The following is a 22,444-nucleotide window of genomic DNA, read 5'->3' as shown; positions in this document are numbered from 1 at the left end:
TCACTGCTCTAAAGGCTTTCCAAGTAGAGTCAAGTTCTGAGGCGCTGAGTACTAGCATGCTAACACAGAAATTTGAGAGGGGTAAAAATCCAGGATGCCAGGGTAGTACCCTGGCCTAGGAAACTGCCTGAATGGTGCACAGACTGAATCACAGACTCAAAAAACTCTGGCTCTATCACTTCCTGGCTGTGGCCCCTGGAGCAGGGCAGGAATTAAGCTCTGTGAGAGTAAGCTGCTTTTTTCTATGTAACTGGGATAATAGCTACTTCAGAGCTGCCAGAAGAGAAAATCTCCTAACATATCACACGATACAGAATGAGCTCAGAGAATATCCACTATCAACTGTTTAGAACCTACTTATAATCTCATAACTCACCGTGCCTAACAGAAATAGGACATCAAGTGTTTACATTAAAAATATTATGTGAGAGAAATACTGGCACAGGAAACTGTATAAAACCACAGCACTAGGCTGATTCAGAAAGGCTGTCTCTGGGAACTTGAAATTTTATGGCTAGCACACTGAGGATTAGCAACCCTTAAAAGAGAAAGGATTGTCAGGGAGCATCTAATCCTGGATCGCCAAACGCATGGACAAATCCCCACCGGTGATAGGAATGATGCTTATATGGGGCACTTAGGCATGAAAGAGGATGTACTGCTGATGGTGGGTGAGCACTCTTCCAATTCTTTCAGTCTTTCTGATTCCATTCAGATTGAAGCCTCGGGTTGTTCTAGACTGTCTGTAACTCTTTCCTGACCAACAAGAACCCATTTAAACAAAGACCAGGCTCTGAGGTAAGCTCACATAATGTAAAATATTGTCCCATTTTCATTGCCTTTGTGTTCTGTTACGTGCTTGTCATGCTTTATTCCACTTATACTGGTGATGTTATTTTTTTTAAGTAAATTTAAAAGGACAGAGAGGGAAGTTTAAGATATGATAGCAATAATAACTTATAGGTACCATAATAATATAGGCTACAATAGGCTGTTAAATGTTAACCCAACAGTGAGTGAAATTTAGCCTGTGCCTCTCACAAGGAAACCCAATGAGAAAAGGAAGACTCGGGAGAAAAAGGTAGTCTTCTAGACCCACACAGCTAGCTATGATCAGGGCTGAAGCTCAGTTTTCATATGCTTTCCATCTGACAATTTCTGCATTATTAAGCTGAGGGTAAGCTAAACATAAAGTGACTAACAGATTGCTGAGGGTTGCAAGGAAGGAGCTGGTTCAAGGAGGCTCACCTGAACTATATGCAAGACCTGGGGAAAACAGAATGCCCTAGCACCTGCTGCTGGAGACCTAAGGTCTTAGCGGGTCGAGGATACTAGCCCAGAGCATCATGTGAAATGTCTGGGCCAATTTCTAAGCTTGTGGTGGCAGGGATTCCTCTTGGATTGAATTCCAGCTTCTCTACTTGGCAAGAAACCACTGTATTTGTCAGCTCCTCTGTCTCGTACTCATCTGAAAATTTTATAAGAATGATACTAGCAAACTGTTGCGGGACAATTACCACCCGCCAAACACCTCCGATGAATTATCTCTCTTATTCCTCAAAGTATTATCCCATGATACTTTTGTAGCTTCATAAGATGGGGGAGGAGATACGGTCCCGGAGTGGCTACACGGTGTATCTGCATCTATGCAACTGCAGGAGTGGTAGAGTCAGCTTCAAACCAAAACACAGCCAATCTAGAATCTTCCCTTAGCTCCAACACTGCACTGTGGAAAGATAATACAGGTAAGACTTATAAAGCCAGTCTTTATAAATGCCATAGCCTTTTTGGTACTCTCAGAAGGAGTCACTTACAGCCTAGAATCCAAAATTTTCCGTTGAATTTCCTATATAAGACTACAATTCCCAGAATGCAATAGGTGTAGAACTCATCCAATCAGATTGCTGTATTCCATGACAGTAGCCAATCGGGTAGGCAGCGATGCTGGCCAACCAGGAAGCATAGCCTGGCTTTTCCGCCTTCTCACCACACTCAGTGTTGAGCTGGCTGACTGTTGGCGGGTGACGAGGCTTTTATTTGTGGTAAACAGTTGGAAAGGTGAGGGTTATTCGAAGCCATTCATCACCAGGCTAACTTCTGGGTTGCGGAGTGGGTGGAGAAGGGGCACACGGTGGGTGGACGAGGGCTGTGGAAACTTCGAGAAACTCCGAGGCTGCCTGTCTTCAGCCTCGGAGCAGGCGTTGGGCACTGGGAACACAGGCGTTGCAGTGGCTCAGGAGGAAAGCTTGGGGCTTCTGAGCTGTATCCTGAGAGCAAGTGTGTTAGTGACGTCACGACGTCAGTGTGTACCATGTAGGCTTGTGACACAGTCTAGTCCTCAGGGCGTGGATCTTCTGTGCCCAGTTAAGTGTCATTTGAATTACGATAAGGCTGAACTGTAGCCAGCCCTGTAGGATTTGGGCAACCTAAGTCTTCTGACATTCCTCCACCCAGTGAGTGGGGCTCAGGGCATTCCGATTATTTCGTTTCATTTTCATGTTTTATCATTATTAGGTTTTACACTAATTATTTAAAACTACGTTTCTTTTCCCCCTCAAACCCGAATCCTGGGTTTGGTATGTCCAAGTGAGATTGCTATTGGCATTACTATCCCAGCACTTGGGAGGCAGAAGCAGGCGAATCGCTGTGAGTTCAAGACCAGCCTGGTCTACAAAGGGAGTACAGGACAGCCAAAGGCTACACAGAGAAACCCTGTCTCAGGTGAAAAAAAAAAAAACAAAACCCAAAACTCAGGGTCTTAGAGATTGATGTAAAGTGTGTTTTATTCATTGATGACTGGAAAAGAAGTGAATTTACAGCTACCATGAAGGGATTAAGGGGAAATAGGACAAAGGACTGGAAAATATAAAGACAAGGTTTCACTTGATAATTCATTTGATTTCAGCTTTTACACAGCAGGAGCTGTCTGAAGTAACTGCGGTTTATTATTTCAAGTCATTTTGAGGGGTTTGACGAGAAGGTTAGTTAATATCTAGAGAACTATCTCTCCGTAGACAGTCTTGGTTAGATCGATTTACTGTACTGCACATGACACAGTGTGGTGGTTTATACATTTCAGATAGCCAAGTGCTTACTTATAACCACATTACATTTTAGTTTTAACATATGTTTAAAGAAACTACAAGTGGGAGCTGTCATTCAAGAATAAGAGACAGTGAACCCACATACAATTAGGAAAGCTCCCACACAATTGCTAAACTGTAATAGTTTGTAAGTGTTGAGGAGTCCTATAGAGGGACCCTTGTTGCTGTTGTAAGGGCCCATCTTGTGGATGTAGTTTGATTAAAGAATCACCCTAAAAATCCCATTTGCAATAGTTTTCACTTGAAAAAACAAAACAGGTTGATGCTTTCCTGGGTATAAGAAAAAACAGTGACTTTAGTTCTGAAATAACAATTTTTTTTCTTTTATAAATTATTTTTAAAATTTACATAAATATTTCTTTTAAAAAATAACCCATGTGTGCAATGGGTGTCTGAAGAGGCCAGGAAAGAACACTGGATCCCTGGCTCTGGAATTACAGGCAGTTCTGGGAGACAGATGCCTAGGGTGAGAGTTGGGAACCGAATTTAGGTTGAAGGACCTCTGTGTGCTCTTGCCTGCCGAGGCGTCGCACCACTCCGCTGTGTAAATAGCTCTGGTGTGCACAGCGCTTCTGTTTCTCTTTTATAATCAGATGTTTAAGAATAACCACTATGACCACAAGCAAAGAGTGGAGGCCATGATTAAGAACATTAATACAATCTCTTTGGAGGTGAAGAAGATGAAAGGTAAGGATGGAGTCAGTCAACACGTTTGCATGCCACCTTTATAAAAGGCATGGTAAAGCTAATGTGTTCTTCAGCTCGGGTAGTTTTCCACTAATTATAAGTGCCCTGTTAAGTGTTTATAGTATCATTTAAATTGTATTTTCGAAGGTGCTAAGCCTGAATCCCTAGTTCTGACACCAACATGCCTTCCCGTGTAGCTAACCGTTCTAAAGTGACCTCCCACCCTTTCCTTCAACACCGCTCCATGACTATATCACACGCTACAAAACTCAGTCTTCACCCATGAATCCTTACTCAGCCTCTGAGGTTATGCCAGATTAAGAATTAAAAGTCCCATTGTGTAAGTGAAATGGTTTTCATTTTAAATATATTTTTAGTGTAATAACAGACCTATATATGTCAGAGTGCTTAGTCAGTCATAGATATGGTCTCTTATTCCCTCCTGGCCATGGACAAGTTCTGTGATTGAGTATTTCTGGAGATAAGCTCTCCCTTAGCCAGCATGCTGGAGAACTCTCATTAATTAGCCCATTTCATTTTAGATAGTGCCTCCTCGGGGATTAGCTGAAATCCACACCCCTACTCTCTTTGTCTATAAACCCCATTATTATTCATGAGAATGATTTTGAATGTATAATTATTCTTACAACTCTCAGATATTTGTAGGTGTTGTCTATGTCACTTCTGAGTCCTGCAGCTGCAAATAACAAATATCTTACACGATGTGCACCATGAGAGGAGACAATCCAAAGTGGAGGCAGCCCTAAAATTAATTCAGAGTTATAAAGATGTCAACAGGGGCCAGGTTCTTTTCCATCTTTCTGCTGTGTCGTGTGCTACTGCTTATAAGCATTACTCCAGAGGTGACCACACACAAACACAACTTCTGCCTCTATATTCATATAATAAGCCTGTATGCAGATACCTCCAGCAGTTCTCTGTCCCTTATAAATGAAAATATCCAGGCCATGTATCAATGATAGAGGGCTTGCTTGTCCAGTATACATGAGGCATGTGGGCACCATAGACACACTTCAAATAAAAGACTATGAGATTTTAAGTTGAAAACAGATTCTTTGTAATGTTTTATGGATGGCCCCGATTCTTTGCATTGTGTACATGTGTAAGTTAGATAGCTTTAACATACATTTACACAAAGGTACATTGTAGGAAGATAACTGAGTAGATGGGTGAAAAGCCTTTTTAGTCAGCTTTTACATTATACCCATGGTTAACTCAAAAATGGGCCACCTGGGTAGTAGCTTGATCAGTAATATTTGAAAAATCATTAGAAGTGAGGAAATAGTTCCTTAAAGCAGTAAGAGTTGTTCTGACCCCAGACACTGTGTCTTCTCTCTTATTCAGAACTCTCCCAGATCCTGCTCTGTGACCTCAATCTCCATTTTGGTCAGCACAAGAAAACAGAGGACCCCAAGGAGGCAGAAACAACCCACCCATTTGAGGAGCCTGAGATACCAGATGTAGCCCTGGCTTCCATCAATTTATCTGACTGAATGTTTTTTTTTTTCTTCTTCTTTGTTTTGGTTTTCTTGTTTTGTTGACTTAAGATTTTGGAAGAATTTTAGTAATATAATTTAAAACAGTATAAAATTTTAAATAAGCATATTGTCTTCTTGAAAGCTGTGTTTTCCTGTTTGATTGTTTGTTTGTTTGTTTGTTTGTTATTCATAGCTGCCTTGCCCTTCCTCCTGGTCATTCCTTCCCTCTCTCTTCTCCCCCTTCCCTCTCCCTCCCCTATTCCTCAGAAAAGTGGAGCCCTCCCCCAACCTACCCCACAATCAGGTCAAATCAGAACTGAGTGTATCCTCTTCCACCATGGCCTGTTGAGGCAGCCCCATTAGGAGGGAGTGATCAAATATCAGGCAAGAGTCCACGTCAGAGACAGCGTATGGTCCCCTTACTAGGGGATCCACATGAAGCCCGAGATGCCCTTCGGCTACATCTGTGTAAGGGGCCTTGGTCCAGTCTATGCATGGTCCTTAATTGGTGCTTCAGTCTCCACAAACCTCTGTGAGCCCTATTTAGTTGGTTCTGTTGGTCTTCTTGTGAGCTCGTGTGTGTGTGTGTGTGTGTGTCTGTGTGTGTGTGTGTGTGTGTCTGTGTGTGTGTGTGTGTGTGTCTGTGTGTCTGATGTCTCAAAGGGAAACTGATTCCATTAATGCTGGAAGTCTGATGTTGGAAAGTGCTCTATCTGTGCTGGAAGTGCTGTCATTGTTCTCCCTGCTGTAGACAGGCTTCTCCATGTGCTGGTAGAAGAAGGTAGTAGCACAGCAATGGATAGCTGGTGGGGTCCAGTCCTGGAGTGAGGGTCAGGGCCTGAAAAAGGGTGGATATGAGCTTTGAATTCATTGACTCCCTGAACAGAGCACCAATAGCTCAGGCTCCAAGATCAACAATTAATAAGTGGGACCTCATGAAACTGAAAAGCTTCTGTAAGACAAAGGACACTGTCAACAGACCAAAACAACAGCCTATAAACTTGGAAAAGATCTTCACCAACCCTACACCAAACAAATGGCTAATATCCAAAACATATAAAGAATTCAAGAAAGTAAACACCACCAAACCAAATTATCCAATTTAAAAATGGGGTACAGAAACAATTCTCAATAGAGGAATATTGAATGGCCAAGAAACACCTAAAAAAAATGCTCAACACCCTTAGATATCATGGAAATGCAGATCAAAATGATTCTGAGATTCCATCTTACACCTATCAGAATGACTAAAGATAAAAATATTCAAGTGACAGCATATGCTGACGATGTGGAAAAAAGGGAACACTCCTTCATTGCTGGTATGGAAGAATGGGGGAATGGAAGGACCCAGATGGAGGGTAGAAACAGGAAGATACAATGGGGATAACAATTGGAATGTAATCTGAATAAATTAAAATTTAAAAAAAAAGAAGGATGGAGGCAAGAGCAATGAGGGAGGCAAGAGAGGACTGAGTCAGGCATGGGGATTGGTAGGAGTTTACGTCCTGGCTGCTCACTGGCAGTCAGAGTGCTTCTTTATTTATACAGAACTAAGTATGCAGGGATAGAGTTCATGTTGTTCCAAAACATAGCATATCATTTATGTGCCCAGAAACGTGTTTTAACTTCTGCTTGGTCATAACTTAAGTCACCATTGATAAACCATACAGAACAGAATTCTCTTTTACAATCATTTTACCTAATCAGCCCCATAGCCCAACTTTTAACAATATTAAAGTTTCAGGACATTTTGTCAAAGCATGACAGCCTGTTCTCAGGCTGCTAACTCTTGTGGTTTCAAGGGCACTGGACAGAAAGAAAATCTCCAAGCCAGCCTGGGCAGGTTGTTACGTATAATCAACTTTATATAGCCAGACTGCTAATTATCATTAGCCCCAAGTTAAAGTCTTCAGGCCAAAGCTGCTGCAGTTATTATTTAATTTCTGGTATAATAGGATGTTTATAGTTTATATATTTATAGACTCTATATGTTTAATCTTGGTATTCTTTGTTCCTTGGTCATACGACACCATAGTGGCCCTGAGTGCAGTAACTTCTTCTAAGAAAGGGGAGGTCTTAATATTTCATTCTTTGATGGTTTAGCCACACCATTCTTTGTCCATCGTAAGGAAGAGGCTTTTAATTGGCTCTGCTGCCAACTCTGTAGCCTGCCACCGGATATTGGTCACGTTTTTAAGTTTACTTTGTTTTGATTATCTTGTTCCTGAGTAAGGAACATCCAGGGGCAGATGTGCCAAGAGTTTCTTTGAGTCAGATCCTCATAAGGAGGTCTCTAGCATAATTATTTGAGTCACAACCTCCAGGGCATAAGGAATACCTTCAAGTAGAGCCAAATAAAGATATCTCCCTAAAAGCAGGAGGGGTAGTATGGTCAGGACATTCCTGGGGAATCTTAGAAACACTATTCCTGGGAGAGAGTGTAAATGATTCGTAAGCAAATTTCCATTGATCCAATATCTATCCCCATGTTGTGGAAATAATAGAAACTTCCCAAGCATGCAACACAGAAATCAAGGCCAAAATGTAGGGGCCCATACCACAACGATTGCATCACTCAGCTCATCTTTGCTGGAGCTTTGTCAAACAGCTGTGCTGGCTTCATGACTTTTGCTGTTCCTATTCAACATGGCTGTGCCAGGTAGCTTTGTCTTTTGGTGACCCTAAAAAGGACTGATTTTTTTCTGCTTCAGAGAGGGCTCCTGATTGTAAGACGTTAATCTTAAACAAAGACCTGGGGCATAAGGCCCATGGCTCAGATAGGCAAAGCTCTGGCCGAAGAGTAGAACGGAAAGCATACACGCTGCTAGTCCTGCAAACAGGACTCCCATGATCGCAGCCATAGGACTGTAAGAGAGCACGCTACCTTCCAGGTTCACTTTTGCCCTTTTACCCTAAGAGACTGACTACATTCCGTCTTATGCCATCCACCACTACTTACCTTGTTCTATGAGCAAACACTTGAGAAGAGGCAACTTAAGGGGAGCAGGGTTGGCTTTAGCTTGAGGAGATACGTTCGATCATAGCAGGGAGGAGAAAGTGGTGGACCGTGAGGCTCCTGTCACATCGTGTCTGCCATCATGAAGCCGAGAGAGGCTGTAAAGCTGTGCTGTGGGGGGTGTTTTCCATCCTCAGCAAAACCTCTCTGAAAACACCCTCACCCACATACCCTTCAATGACTCTAAAACCCAGCTAACAGTTTTACCCATCATTACTACCAGTGGACACTTGGAGATCTGCCATGTCCTTAATTCTCATCGCCTTTAAATATAAAAACAGTGCCATTAAGCAAGGCACAAATGGGGCTTATTCTGTCCTAGGACTTGTAGGGTATCATGGTACCCTCTCTCAGGACCTTGCTCTGTATTTCACATAGTACGGACATTGTAAATCCCTGCTGAACATTCTGCTAAGGAAACAAAATTAATACAGGGCATTCAGCTTTAGAATGTCCATGTTCTGGATCCTAAATTGAGAGCTCTGGGTGTGAAAGAGCAAGGCTTTGCAGAACAGTACTGTTGTCACTGGTTAAGCATTTCCATATCCTACCTACTTAGTGTAGGCTAAAGGCTAGCCCGGTGAATTTTGAGGTCCCTTCCAAAACAAACAAACAAACAAAAAAAGTTTGTCCTTTAACTCATGAAATTAAAATTTTAGAATATTCTTTTCCACTTGAAAAAAATTTAGATCAAAGAAATAAAAACTTTTTGTCAATAAAAGTCACACAATGATGCCAATCATCCCAAGAGAATGAGATTACAAGAACAAAGGTTGTCAGTGTTCAGTGACTACCAGGTTATGGCTTGCTAAGCATGAACAGTAGTGTAAATTCTCTTCTGCCTACACTGATATCTTGAAAACCTTATAGTGGAGAGAGGAACACTATGAATTGGAAATTCATTTACTGTACATATTTACTGAACATCAGGGTCTTCCTAGGCCACCTTAGACATGCTCAGATCACACACTTCAGCTTTTCGTTGGGCAAAGTCACCTAAAAAAAAAGCCTCGATTTTGTCTTAAAATACTGAATAAATTGTTTAATTTATTGAGTGTCTACAACCCCCCCCCAAAGGAAAAAAAAAAACACTTGCAACATATAGCATGTAAAGTTCTGTTGGGTACCGTGGTGATCACATGGCTGGCCAAGATTCTTACCACCTGTTGCTAGCCCAGGAAAAGCCCAATTCAAACTTTGGCATACGTTTGTACTTAACAGGCATCGCTTCATGGTATCATAAGGTCAAAAAATGATGAGTTAAGCCAGCATAAATCAACAGTCCATCTGTGGTGTTTGTTAAGTGAGATTTATAAGCTGAAAGAGAGAAATGAAATGCTTCAAAGCCAAGCTGAGAAGGACGAGCTGAATTTCACCACACACTGGCTTAGTAAGACAGAAAAGCAAGAACAGGGCTTTAGGTAAGTATTCTCCAACGGCCCACAGGCTAGAGGAATGGCCCCCACGCCCACCTGCCAGGGCAGCACTGGGCAGTGGTGGAACCTTAAGAGAGAGAGCCCAGTGGAATGAAGTTAGGTCGGCAAGCGGCTGCCCATGAGGGAAATTTGCTTCTCTTCTTTTCTTTCTCTTTGCTTCCCAGCCACCGTGAGGTGAACTGATGGCCTCCTCATATCACAGGCTGACCCCAAAGCAGAACAACCCAAAACAAAACCAGGAATAGGCGACCACACTGAGCAACAGTAGCATGCCAACCAATACAAGTAGTGTCTAGTAGGAAGGTGGGCTAGAAGTGTGTGTGTGTGTGTGTGTGTGTGTGTGTGTGTGTGTGTGTGTGTCTGTCTGTCTGTCTGTCTGTGTGTCTGTCTGTCGTTCTGCCTGCAAAGCTTTGCTTATATTTCCAGAAGATCTTCAATACTGGAAAATGCTTTTCAAGGGAGTACACTATGGATGTAGATATGGGGGGGATGTGATAGAGAAACAACATAAGCCCCGGCATGTTTGATAACAAAGCTGCATCACTGAATCTAAAACTGTCTTCTCCTTGTAGTATGTGCAGCTTCCATTTGCCTTAAAGCAAAAATATAATAGCACGGACTAAACAATGGAGTTGTTTTAAGGATCTAATTGAGTAAAGCAAAAGATAACTTTAATCCCAGGACGTTATCCCAACATACATTAATTTCATGATGAAAAAAAAAAAAAAAAAAAAAAAAAAAAAGGCATAAAAGCACACCCTGAAAAACCAAAATGAAAGAATGGAGTTACATTTTTGGAGCCCCTTGAGTTATTGCTGTGCAGGAAATGAATTTTAATCATTTTAAGTGGTGTAGAAGACAAGTTGCTTCAGCCTGACAAAAGTTTCTTATAAAATGTGGTATCAAAAGTCATCAGTTTCGGTATGTTCTAAGCTTGTCCCGCATTATTTATGTAGTATAAAGTACTGTCTTTTGAAATGGATGTTCAAAATCTCATGTCTTGAAGTACTGCCACGCTCTCCTAGACTTCACACGCGGACAGGATTACGTCTGTGCTTTACAAACATCGAAGAAAATAAATAAGTTACGTGGTACTCAGCAATCTTCAGACACCTTTTGAAAGGAAAGGGCAGAACTCTGTGCCCACGCTGAGGGGTTTGGTTCAGCCCTAGGTCTTCATCCATCCCCTTAGGCTACTTGATCTTCCCGCAGTGAGAGCAGAGGCAGGAGGCTCCCTCACTATGTACAGCCTGCAGCGTATGTTAGTGTGCACTGGTACCTGGAGCCTCGATTTTTCCCGTCAATGAGCAACAGTGGCATTTTCCGGAAGTAGTCAATAATATCTGATACAGTCAGGAAGTCCTGGAAAAGTCAAAGGGGGAGATGAGTTAACACCAGAATGGATGGTACACATTTCATAACTATGGTGTTTCAATCTGCATTAATTTGGAGGAATTATGAGAGAAATAAAATTTGTCAAGTAATTTAGAGATTTCTCCCTCAATGTCCAAAAAAAACTGTAATTAAGAGGTAAAAATGTTAAGTTGGTCCAGAGAGATGACTTGGTGGGTAAAAGGCCTAATGACCTCAAGTCAATTCCCAGACCCACGTGGAGGAAGGCAGGAACCTATGCCGACAAGTTGTCCTCTGATCTCCACACATGTGCCACAGGGTACACAAAAACAAAAGTTGTTTAAAAATAAAATCTCAGCCTCTGTAGTGGCTCATTTACCCTAGATATTTTCATCTTGATGCCTGTGGCTTGGTATTGATGTCTGGTTTCCATTTCTTGGGTTTCTGCATCCCCATGTCACCACAATTCATACTACTTGGGAGGTGTAAGGAGCCAGGAGGTCAGACTGGGCATTTCTGAAGCTTTAGCGTGGTGTAACCATTGCTTCCCAGTCACATCCACACTCACAGTGTGAGGCCTCAGCAGCCACATCTTTGTATCCACAACCTGGTACAGGCAGACTGGTCTCATCCATCCCCCTAGATGTGATCAGAAGTCGAGCTGTACCCAAACAGGACTGTGTACTTGTTCTAAGACAAACCATCCAGGCACCTTCCTCCAAGGAAACCTGTGTCTTCATGTTAGAGCAGGAGACGTTTTGGAAGGTGACACTGCCTCTGGAGAAACACACGCAGCTGTCAGCATGGAGCTGCTGGCCCTAACGTTTAACCAAAATCATGCTCCTTCGGCTCAGCACTGTCACTGGCTTAAAGTCTTTTGGATGGACGTTAGTAGTGAATTGTTCTCACTCTATAAATGTTTTGTTCAGCTGGTTTTCTCTGTGTAACATTAGAAAATATGTCTTAAGATGGGTGGGGGGCTGGAGAGATGGCTCAGAGGTTAAGAGCACTGACTGCTCTTCCAAAGGTCATGAGTTCAATTCCCAGCAACCACATGGTGGCTCACAAGCATCTGTGATGGGATCTGCTGCCCTCTTCTGGCCTACAGGTGAACATGCAGACAGGGCATGCATATAATAAATAAATAAATATTTTGAAATTTTCTTTGGCCATCTTCACAGAGTCAAATGTCTCAGTTTAACAAGAAATTCCCCCATGTATCTCAGTAATCACTAGTCTAGGTCTCTCTGCTTCTTCATATAGGATTTTAAATTAAAAGTTTTCGTATTGATGTGTATATGTGTGTGCCTGATTATCTGTAAGTGTACCGTGTGCATGCAGGTGCCCACAATGGCCAGAAGAGGACATCAGAGCCCCTGGAACTGGAGTTACAGGACAATGTGAGCCACCTAGTGTAGGACCTGGAAACAGAGAGCCCCAGTCCTCTGCAAGAGTAGCAAGTACTCTTAATTTTTGAGCTATCTCTCCAGTCCTTCTGATGGTATTTTAAATAAAGTTTTATAGGCATACCATAATCTTACATACATACATATAATGGAAGATGCTACCTTTGACACTTCATAAATGTATTTTTTTTTCAATTTTTTTTATTTTTTTATTTTAAAAGTTACATTTTGGGGCCAGAGATAGAATTCAGCGCTCACACTTGACTGGTGTACACAGGCCCTTGGTTCAGCCCCAAACACCTCATACAGGCTACACTTACGATGTTAAATTATTTAGAATGAGAATTCAAGAAAGACTCTTATGGTGGTGTTAGGCACATAGTAATTTTCTTATTTCCTTCAATTAAGTGAGTGGAGGGCCTCACTAAAGTTTTTAACAGCGTGTTGCTATGTAGCGTGTGATCTAACTGCACAGTTGCTTTGCGGCATGCGATTTAACTGCATGGTTGCTTTGCAGCATGTGATTTAACTGCACAGTTGCTACGCAGTATGCATTTGGGAGAAAGAGTGAAGTGTGAGGTCCTTACCTCTTTGCCTCGAAGTCCGGTCCCCAACAAGTATACTTGACTTTCCTCCTGGTAACGGATCTGGATGTTGTAAACTTTGTCTTTGTATAACACCATGAGGACGTATGGATTCTTCACTGTTTTCTTAGAGCTATCTCTAACCAGGAAGGTGCCGTCCTGCAGGAACAGGTGCTTCTTATTAATGGCAGAAGTGAAAACCAGGCCCTTTTATTACTTGGAAGAGACAACCCTCTAGGACCTGCAAAGCTGTCATTGTCTAATTGGCGTTGAGTTCTCCTTACAGCTGGGGACCCCAAGTACCCTGAAGCTTTTGATTTATCCAGAAAGACAACCGAGATTGTATTCAAAATTTTCAAGTTAATATCTTTGAAGCTTCTGAATTTAAAATAGTCTTCAGTAATAAAAAAACAAATACAATCAATAAGTGAGTGGATAAAGGGCCGTCAGAAATAAGGTAGCTCACTTACTGAATAACTGCTGACTTCTCTTAATTAGCTAAAATTTCCTTTCTAAGTTCCCACTCAGAACATACCATTTGCTATGAACTCTCCCTTATCCCACACAATTGCTGTATTTTGCCTTTACCTATCACATACCTGAACAAAAGTGTTGTGGACTTTCTATATTCGTGTCACTCTTTCCCTCCCAATATTTATAAAGCATGTGTTTTGTTCTGCATTTTAATTTTTTGTTTTGGTTTGGTTTTGGTTTTTCGACACAGGGTTTCTCTGTGTAGCCCTGGCTGTCCTGGACTTGCTTTGTAGACCAGGCTGGCCTCGAACTCACAGAGATCCATCTGCCTCTGCCTCCTGAGTACTGGGATTAAAGGCGTGTGCCACACCATCCCAGCTGCATTTTAAATTTTTATACAAGATTTATTACAATGTAATACAGCATGACAAAGATCTAATATTAAAATAGACCTAATTAGTAAGAGCCTTACAAATCACTCCTTCCTCTATGTACTTAATTAGAATGGGATTTAAATAGCCATAAATACACAATAACAAAGTTCTTAGTTAATTGAGCCAGTCAAAACATATCTGGTAAAGGAACTTCCTTCTAAACCAATGAGTCACAGGCTTGGCTTGAATTCAGAGTCACCTGGTGAGTCTGAAGACTCCCTCAGCCTACACTGCACTCCCACGAATTAAAACTGCTCCCAAGAATTCAGATTTTAAAACAAAATGAGCAAACAAACAAAACTCCCCCAGATGCTCCAATCTGCTGCTGAGCCTGAAAATCGCTGTGAAAGGTGAAGAAAGGTCATCCTTTTCCCATCTCTGCCAACCGACATAGGATTTCCTTTAATTTAGAATTTTTGCCACCCAAGTGATGCCTCAGAGAAAACATTCTAGGGATGCTAGAAGGTAGGGTGGTAGCACTAATGGGTCTTAAAGGAACAGCACGTAGCAGCAGGAACAGCAGCTGGCCCATACTCAAGACCCAGTGCACGTCAATACCCTTTCTCTGCCTCCACTAACATTTATAACTGCGTAAAAAATAAACAGCACAGGGATACCTGGTTTATCTTCCTAAGAGCGGCTTCTGCCTCTGGTCGGGTAATATAAGAGACGTACCACTCTTCATCTAACGGCATCTACAAATAAGAACAATTTAAAAAGCACTGTAAGTTCTGTAGTTACATAAACAAAGCAAGGAGGAAAAAGAACCTACTAACAACTCGCATAAATCACCACCTCAGTTCTCTCAGGTGTGAAACATTTGTTTTCTTGACTAAAATCGCCTAGATGGGGCTGCATGGAAGGCGTTTTTGTGCGAACCGCCTCCTTCTTGTGTCACTGGCTGCAGAGGCAGCTGTGAAGGGGCCTCCCTTATACAATGGACCCTTTCATCCTGAAAGACAGAGATAGAGGGACTTCTTTGGTTTATTACACAGTAGTAACATACTTAATGAAAAATATGTCCTAATGGAGCGACTAAGAGACTTACTTTTTCAAGGCTATAAACCAGGAAGCAGATGAAAAAAAAAAATGGCATTATGTTTCCCATTTCTTAATGCTCCTGAAGACTGTGAAATAATACTAATGAAAACATTAGTTTTTCACCTACATCTTCTCCTCTGTTTTTGGCTTCTTGTGTGTGATATTGTGGATCCAGGATAAGGTCTCAAGTAATGCCAGGCAAGGGTGTGACCACTGAGCTACACAGCTACTCTCTTAATTAAATGGCAAACACAAAACTCTTACAGAAGACACAAGTACTGCAGAGCGGCTGATGGTCTCTCCCTTTGCTAGAAAGAAAAAAAAAAAAAAAAGGCTAACTAAATTAGAGATGGCTGTATTACCTCTTCTTCCCCAGGAGATGGAGGCTGAGGCCTGTTCGGAACTGGCAAGGGTAAGTTTCTGCCTTCATTTCTGAGAGGTGGTCTGTTGCTGGCACCTTCAAAGCAAAACATTCTGAAAATTAACTTACCGTCAGCCATTGTTTTCATTATCTCATGGTGCCTCCATCCCGGATGCTCCCATGAGAGTAATTGATATTTTCCAGAATAAGAGGGTGAGAAAAGATAATTTCCACCCCTCTAAAGCTCCAAGGGATGCTTGGGCAGTGTTCTGTACCGTGCTGGTGAAACTGGGAGAGACCCCAACATTTCAGTGAGCCCCTAAACATGCTAGCTACAGCATAATGTGGGCCTATTTAGAAAGACCACCACAGTTATTTTACTGTGTGCCTCAGTAATAACGTGCATAAAGCAGACCCATCGTAGACATCTGCCCTAGCAGCACACACGAGTGCTTTCCCAACAGCTCACACATTGGCAGCGCTGAGGTGATAATTATGTCCCAATCTCTTCACAGAGAGAACGGCAGGAAGTGCCTTGAGAGTAGCGTTACATTCAGAGCCAATGTTTGCTGTGACGTCTCTGTTGACTTTGGTTCTGCAGCTTTCTAAGACATAGAACCGTTGGACTAACGGACACCACAGACTATCGGCTCAGCCAGGAGCTTATCACAGAGCACTGAAAGATTACCTTGGCCTGTGCATCCTCTTTTCTAAAACCCTCTTTTTGGTTTTTTGCGTATAGTTCACTGAACATTTTAGAAGAATGTCTCTCAGACTGACTGTGCTGATTGTGGGTGCCAAGGCTGGTTTCTATATCGGAACAGCTGAAAAGAACTGAAAAGTCCTGTTGTCTCTAATGTTCTCTCACTCTCCTGTGATTTGTTTGTTCCTCCAACAAATGTTTGCTCAGCACGGCTCTATCTGGGCTTAAATAAGGCATGCTCTGTATGCTGTCTTTAATCTTCAGGGCCACGTGACCAGAGGAGTGCTGCTTTTCTTTTGGGGACGAGGCTTAGAGGGTCTGAGCAGATTTCACGCAGCAATGGCAGGACTAAGTCTTAAGGCCTGTGGTTCCCAAACATTACGTTGCCTAAGTGAGAACCCCTGGGGCACTGCACCACCAGAGTCCTGGGAATCCGCATGATTCAAAGCACCTGAGGTGCTTCCGCATCAGGATCCACTGAGGAAAGGAGGCCCAGCTAGGAAGAGCCCAGGAATCCTGGGGCAGTTCCTCACGGTGTCTAAGCTGGCCTTCCCTGTCTGTGAGTAGGGAACTCTGCTGCTATCTCCAGCCTTCTCTAGGTCCCCAATGCCCAGTCAGAATACTTAGAGTGAATGAACTCCAACACTACAGAAAAACAAGTAGAACTAAATGCTACAGTGCATGGCTGTCTGTTTCTGTGCCCCACGGCCAGCAGCACAGAACCATGATCTGCCTACACTACACAAGTGTGCACACATTTTGTTGCAATCAGCTACCAGCCTTGATGTCTGGGTCTCCATCCGAGTCCTTATGGGAGCTTTGATGGCTTTTGGACAACACATGGTAAAATTCTTAGCTTCCTGGGGTTGGATCATCCCATGCAAAAGACCGAGGACAAGGTATCTATCTGGCAGGCTTGAGGTTTAAAAAGCATCACCTCTGATTAAGACAGTGTTCTAAAAGATTTTACTGTGTGTATACACAAGGCCCATGACCAACTCCAAAATCCAGTGTGTCTTGCTTTGAGAAATGCTGTAAAGGCACTGTCTGGAATCCAGATGCTTATAAGAGACAGGCAATTGACACTCATGTGCTTTTAAAAACTGTGATTCTGAAGACCTGTGAAAATTGGGGTGAGTAGAGAACAGGACTTCACCTGGTAAAGATGAACACTGGAACCTCAACTTTGAGGTTTAGCATCTGCCATCGTGTCGGCACTGGGCTCTCACATACAGGATGATGTGTCCCAGTAACAATGACGCTTGTGTAAAATGTATAGACATATTACTAAGTTGTAGATCAAACGTACTAATATGATTTTATACTTAAGATCTGCTGTTTCTGCACATGAACCGTGGCTTTCATTTTTTTTTTCTTTTTACTTATTCGTCTCTCATACAATCTATTCCTGACCATAGTTTCCTCTTCTTCCACTTCTCCTAGTACTTCCCACCCCCCACCCCCCAACACAACCTTCCTCTCCCAGATCCACTCCTCCTCCCTTTCCTTCAGAAAAGAGCAGGCCTCTCAGGAATCAACTGAACTCAACGAAACAAGATGCGATAAGACTAGGCACAAACCCTTATATCATGGCTGGACAAAGCAACCCAGTAGGAGGAAAAGGGTCCCAAGAAAGCAGGAAAAAAGTCAGAGACACCATCTACTCCCACTGTTTGGAGTCCCACAAAAAATCCCAAGCTAAACAACCATAATATATTGGTAGAGGACCCAGTGCAGACCCAAGCAGGCTCTGTGACTGCTGCTTGAGTCTCTGTGAGCCTCTAAGAGCTGTGCTCAGTTGATTCTGTGGGCCATGCTCTCCTCATCAGAGAGGCAGCTGATGGGAACAGATGCCAAATATGGGTCCACAGCCAAATATGGACCATGACTTTATTCTTAAAAGTGTCTGTTTGCTCTTCACCGTGTTGTTAAATTTTTAAGCCAATATTTAAGTCCTGGGTGACTTTGCATTACAGGGCATATTTTTTTTTTTAACTTTTCTTGAAAAGTAAGTTAGAGAAGCTGGCAGTAGTAGGCCAGTTTCCAGACATGACAAAGATCTATTGAGGAGAGTCAGGAAGTGTTTCTTTTAACACACGGTCATTCAGCAAGCATTTTAATAGTTGCATGTACTGTAAAATCATCACAATGTGGTCCTGTCTCTCAGACCTTTGCTAGCAGCATGGACCAATAGCATCAATGTCCTGTGAGAACTTGCTAGAATGCTAAGTCTCAGGTGACAGCCAGCCCTCCTGAATTAGGTCTACGTTTGAACATGATTTGCAGGCATCTGTGCACACACTGAATGTTGAGAACACTCAGAGCGGACACCCAGTGGCAGCATCATTGGAAGAGGAGAGCCGCTGGATTCTCCTATTGAGTCGGAAACTTCTCTTGTTTCTCTGAGGCAAGATCTCATGTAGCCCAGGCTGGCCACAAGCTTTCTTCCTTCGTTGAAGATGGTCTTAGACTCCTAATCCACCTCCCATGGGCCAAGATTACAAGTATGAGCCACCATATCTGGTTTCGTTCCTAATCTCTTGAGGCTGGGTTCTTGTAATCTATATTTTCAGTCAGTATGCTTCCCAATTTACAACCCGAGAGCAGATTCATCACTGAAACTACAAGGACGCTGACCACTGCTCTGAGCTCTCTATTGAACCATCAGGGACATAGGACTGGGTGGGAGGATGCAGGAAAAGGCAGGCCTTCTGGTGATTGAGAGTGAGTGCGTGCGTGCATGGCATTTTATGTAGTATCTCATTCCAGCAGCCCTTGGTGCCTTGCAGACATTGAATTAAGTGTTAAATGGAGGTGCTGTATACTTTTAGGAAACAAAGCCTTTGCCGACACATTATATGCTAACCCCATGCACATGTTGGTAGGCGGAAGTCAAAAGTGTACAAACCTTGGGAGAAGTATGGCGGCAGGGAAGCACTCTGCTGAAAGCCAATGTTACTGTGGAAACAGAAAGAGAACAAGGCTGTAGTTGAGTTAGGGACCTGACTGGGGAGTTGGGTTAAAGACGCCAGACTGGAGGTGCTCCTTGCTTTGTTATTGGTGCTCATCACACCACCCTGGCATCAGGCTCCCTGGGGAGGAGCCACATGAAGTGGCCCATTGGCTCTCCTGGGCAGCGATGGTCTTGGTCTTGCTTGGGTTCTCAGAGCCATGCCTTTGTGCCTGTTCCTGGTCTTATTATGACTGATACATTCTAGTTTTCGAGAAAACAATCCTTCTGAGGGACCACGCCTGAGCATGGGTGCGTGGCCTCTGTCAGGTACGAGGCACATTCTCTGTTTCCCCCAGCCAAGATAGAACAGGAACTCCAAGAACTTCAGTTATCTGGGTTTCTTAATGTTGTTCCCTTGAGATAAGCAAGAGAAAACATCCGCCATGAGTCCATTCCTTGGACAATCATGGGACAAGTCATCCCCACCACTCCCCTCAAACTCAGAAACTCAGAGAACAACCAGACTTCCAGACTTCTCTGGGCTCATTTTCCTTGTTTCCTTAGTCAGCTCTGCCCACTGGCTCATTTCTTTCTTTCTTTCTTTCTTTTTTTTTTTTCCTCAAGCTACCTGGCCTTTACCATAATGCTAAGCTGTCCTGGTTAGTTGTAACTGTTAGTCTGTCACACCTAGGATCACCTGGGAAGACAGTTTCAACTGAAGAGTTATCTAGCTCACACTGGCCTGTGGGTGGATCTGTGGGGAATTGCCCTGAATGGTTCATTGAGGTAGGAGGATCCAGGCCACAGTAAGTATACCATTTCATGGGCTAGAATCAGAACTGTATATGAGTGAAGACAGCCAGCCAGAAACAAAACAAAACAAAACAAAAAAATGTAAGCAAGCAGGCAGGCAGCGTAGGTGTATTCGTTTCTCTGTGCTCCGGACTGTGGAGATGATGTGGCTGGCTACTTGGTTTCTCCCCTTGGCCTTCCTGAAATCTTGGACTAGAACAGCAAACCCTCCTAATGCTGCAACCCTCTAATACAGTTCCTGAAGGGTCAGAACCCACAGACTTAGAAACGCTGGACTATGCCCTCAAATTGTAAAAGGAAACAAACCCTTCCTTCCCTACGGCAATCTCCATCAGGGTATTTGTCACAGCAACACACATGAAATGAGAACAGAAGCCACCAGACATTATGGCTAGTTAGAACTGAGCGGCACAGCCACCAACCTTTCTGAGAAGGTTCCTGGCATGTGAGACAACGGGAATGTGTGCTTGGGGCTGGGCTTGGTAGACCTCGAAGGAAATGTGTTGGAGCTCATAGGAGGTAGTGACGGCTGAGGCAACGGTCTTTGATGTGCTGTAGGGGCGGGGAAGAAAAATGAGTAGTCAGAATTCAAATCTGAAGACATTTAGAGTACCCCCTCCCAGCTCAAACCATAACCAGTTGATATGAAGGGAGAGACAAAATCCAAAATATCAGACATAATTAGCAAATGATAGGAAGAGAACCTATCTGTGGCTTTTCTAGATAATTCACCACCTTGGAATCACTTAAAATTGCTATTGTTCTCTATGGTGAAATTTTAATTTTGTTTTTAAACTGCTTACTTGTTAATGGGAAACATTATAAATTTTAGGGTTTCTTTTCTCCTTTTGAAATTTTTTTATTTTTTCTTTTGAAATTCATTCACAGTTACTGATTTTGTATCTGTAAATGTTAGAGGACATAAATATTAGAAAATTTTCTATCAAGACAAATGCAGTTTTTCTTTCTTCGTTCTTTCTCCTCCTCCTCCTCCTCCTTCTTCTTTTCTTCAAGACAGGGTTTCTCTGTGTAATATCCCTGGCTGTCCTAGACTACCTTTGTGGGCCAAACTCACAGATATCCACTTGCCTCTGCCTCCTGAGTGCTGAGATTAAAGGTACGTACCACCTGGCTATATGCAATTTTCTATGCAGTTAGGTATTCTGAACTATTACACATGCAACTAAGTTCTCCTTGTAATCCAACCAAGTAATTACATTCTACTAAAGCAATGAGGTGTAGCAATTGGTATATGTCTGTTTATGTTGATTGACATGTGGGGTTCCATACCCAATAATTCTATTTAAATAGCTGATCAGAAAAATGAGAGAATGAGTGTTTAAAGAAGTAAGAATGGGTTGTAATAAAGATTTCTAGACATACCATCATCTTCATCCTGTAAAGGGAACATAATAAAAGATATTAACTTATCATCGAAACCCAATTCTTAAGAAGCCATTCCTCAGTCATGAAATGTGTCTGGTTCTTTCTTTAACAGTTACAGCTTTCTCACAACACGTAAGTTGCAGAGGATTTTCTAGAGCTTCCCCGTCTTTACAATCCAGCTAGAACTTGCTAAGTGGTTTATGATTTCTCTAATATTCACAGCCACGCAAAGACATTCCAATCTGAGATTCCCCTCAAACACCCAGCTTGAAAGAAGGTCCGAGGCCCCTGAGGGACTTGGGTATAACAACATTTACAACCCCCATGATGTGTCTAAGACGCTCAGGTAATGTTTCTGTCAGCTCCCTCCATTAGCTCTAAGAATGTAACGCCTTTTGCATTGGCAATGATACTTGAGCTTCTTGGATCCCTCACCATGGGCAGCAGGCAGGGATTCACCCAGGCCTGTCTGACCCACAGCTCCAGCCTCCCTCCTGCCTCTCCTTTGCATTTCTTGCCCCTCATTTATTCATAGGGCACCTTACAAGGTGCGTCATCCCTTACTATTTTCAACTTCAAGGCCAACCTGTGAGACAGACAAGAGAAAGGCTATTTCCTCTCCTGCTCCGATAAGAAATGATACTCAAAAGAACAAAGCAGGTCTGCCATTGGCTAGAAAATCAAACAGCTAACTTGAGCTGGTTTGCTAGACCAGCCCAGTGGTGATGAAGTGGTACCTTCCCCAAACTGTTTTGTAAGGATTGAGTTAGTTACTGTGAGTGCTTGGCATTGGTTGAGTACTATCTAATAAGGCTCCCCACCCTCAGTGCTACCACCAGTCAGAATCACTCAGCCCGAGCAACTGAGAGTCTCAGCAAAGGCCACACAAATAAACGTGCAGGAGTTTCCCCAGAGTGCCACTGTTCTCCAGCGCAGTGGCCATGTCCCCTCTGGTTCAGGAAGGTACAACCTTAGATTCCCAAGAGGAGACTCAATCCTTCAGAGACTGGGTGCCTCAGGGACGGGATGTTAGTTAGCCTCACTGTCCCTTTTCCACTTTGTCCCTGTGTCTCTGTAGCAGGCTGTTGCCCTGCTGCCTTGGGAATGCCCATAGCTATTCCTCCTATCTTCTCAGACATTCCTGAGACCAAAAGGAAACCAGGGTAGCCCTAGTCTGTGTTCTCTGCATCACTT

At 42.9% G+C, this 22,444-nt stretch overlaps 2 protein-coding genes across 2 annotated transcripts in view; one reads left to right on the top strand and one right to left on the bottom strand.

The window, feature by feature from the left end:
- Positions 1-1,673: 1,673 nt before the first annotated feature.
- C25H5orf58 (chromosome 25 C5orf58 homolog) lies at positions 1,674-5,465 on the top strand. The gene is made up of 3 exons (XM_051167701.1): positions 1,674-1,745; positions 3,698-3,791; positions 5,157-5,465. The coding sequence occupies exons 2-3, from the start codon at positions 3,698-3,700 to the stop codon at positions 5,303-5,305; spliced, it is 243 nt and encodes an 80-aa protein (XP_051023658.1). The 5' UTR covers positions 1,674-1,745; the 3' UTR covers positions 5,306-5,465.
- Positions 5,466-10,685: 5,220 nt separating this feature from the next.
- Positions 10,686-22,444, bottom strand: part of Lcp2 (lymphocyte cytosolic protein 2) — a 44,335-nt gene continuing 32,576 nt past the window's right edge. The window contains exons 15-21 of the mRNA XM_051167331.1: positions 21,248-21,260; positions 20,287-20,416; positions 19,007-19,056; positions 15,397-15,491; positions 14,611-14,688; positions 13,089-13,244; positions 10,686-11,104 (exon numbers count right to left, since the gene is read on the bottom strand). Coding sequence (XP_051023288.1) covers positions 10,982-11,104; positions 13,089-13,244; positions 14,611-14,688; positions 15,397-15,491; positions 19,007-19,056; positions 20,287-20,416; positions 21,248-21,260 — 645 coding nt within the window. The 3' untranslated portion in view covers positions 10,686-10,981. The remainder of the gene's footprint in view (positions 11,105-13,088; positions 13,245-14,610; positions 14,689-15,396; positions 15,492-19,006; positions 19,057-20,286; positions 20,417-21,247; positions 21,261-22,444) is intronic.

The sequence above is a fragment of the Acomys russatus genome, chromosome 25 (assembly GCF_903995435.1).
Source record: "Acomys russatus chromosome 25, mAcoRus1.1, whole genome shotgun sequence".
In the NCBI taxonomy this organism is placed as follows: Eukaryota; Metazoa; Chordata; class Mammalia; order Rodentia; family Muridae; genus Acomys; species Acomys russatus.
Note: the sequence above shows the minus strand (reverse complement) of the source record. Positions and strands in the feature narration are given on the sequence as shown.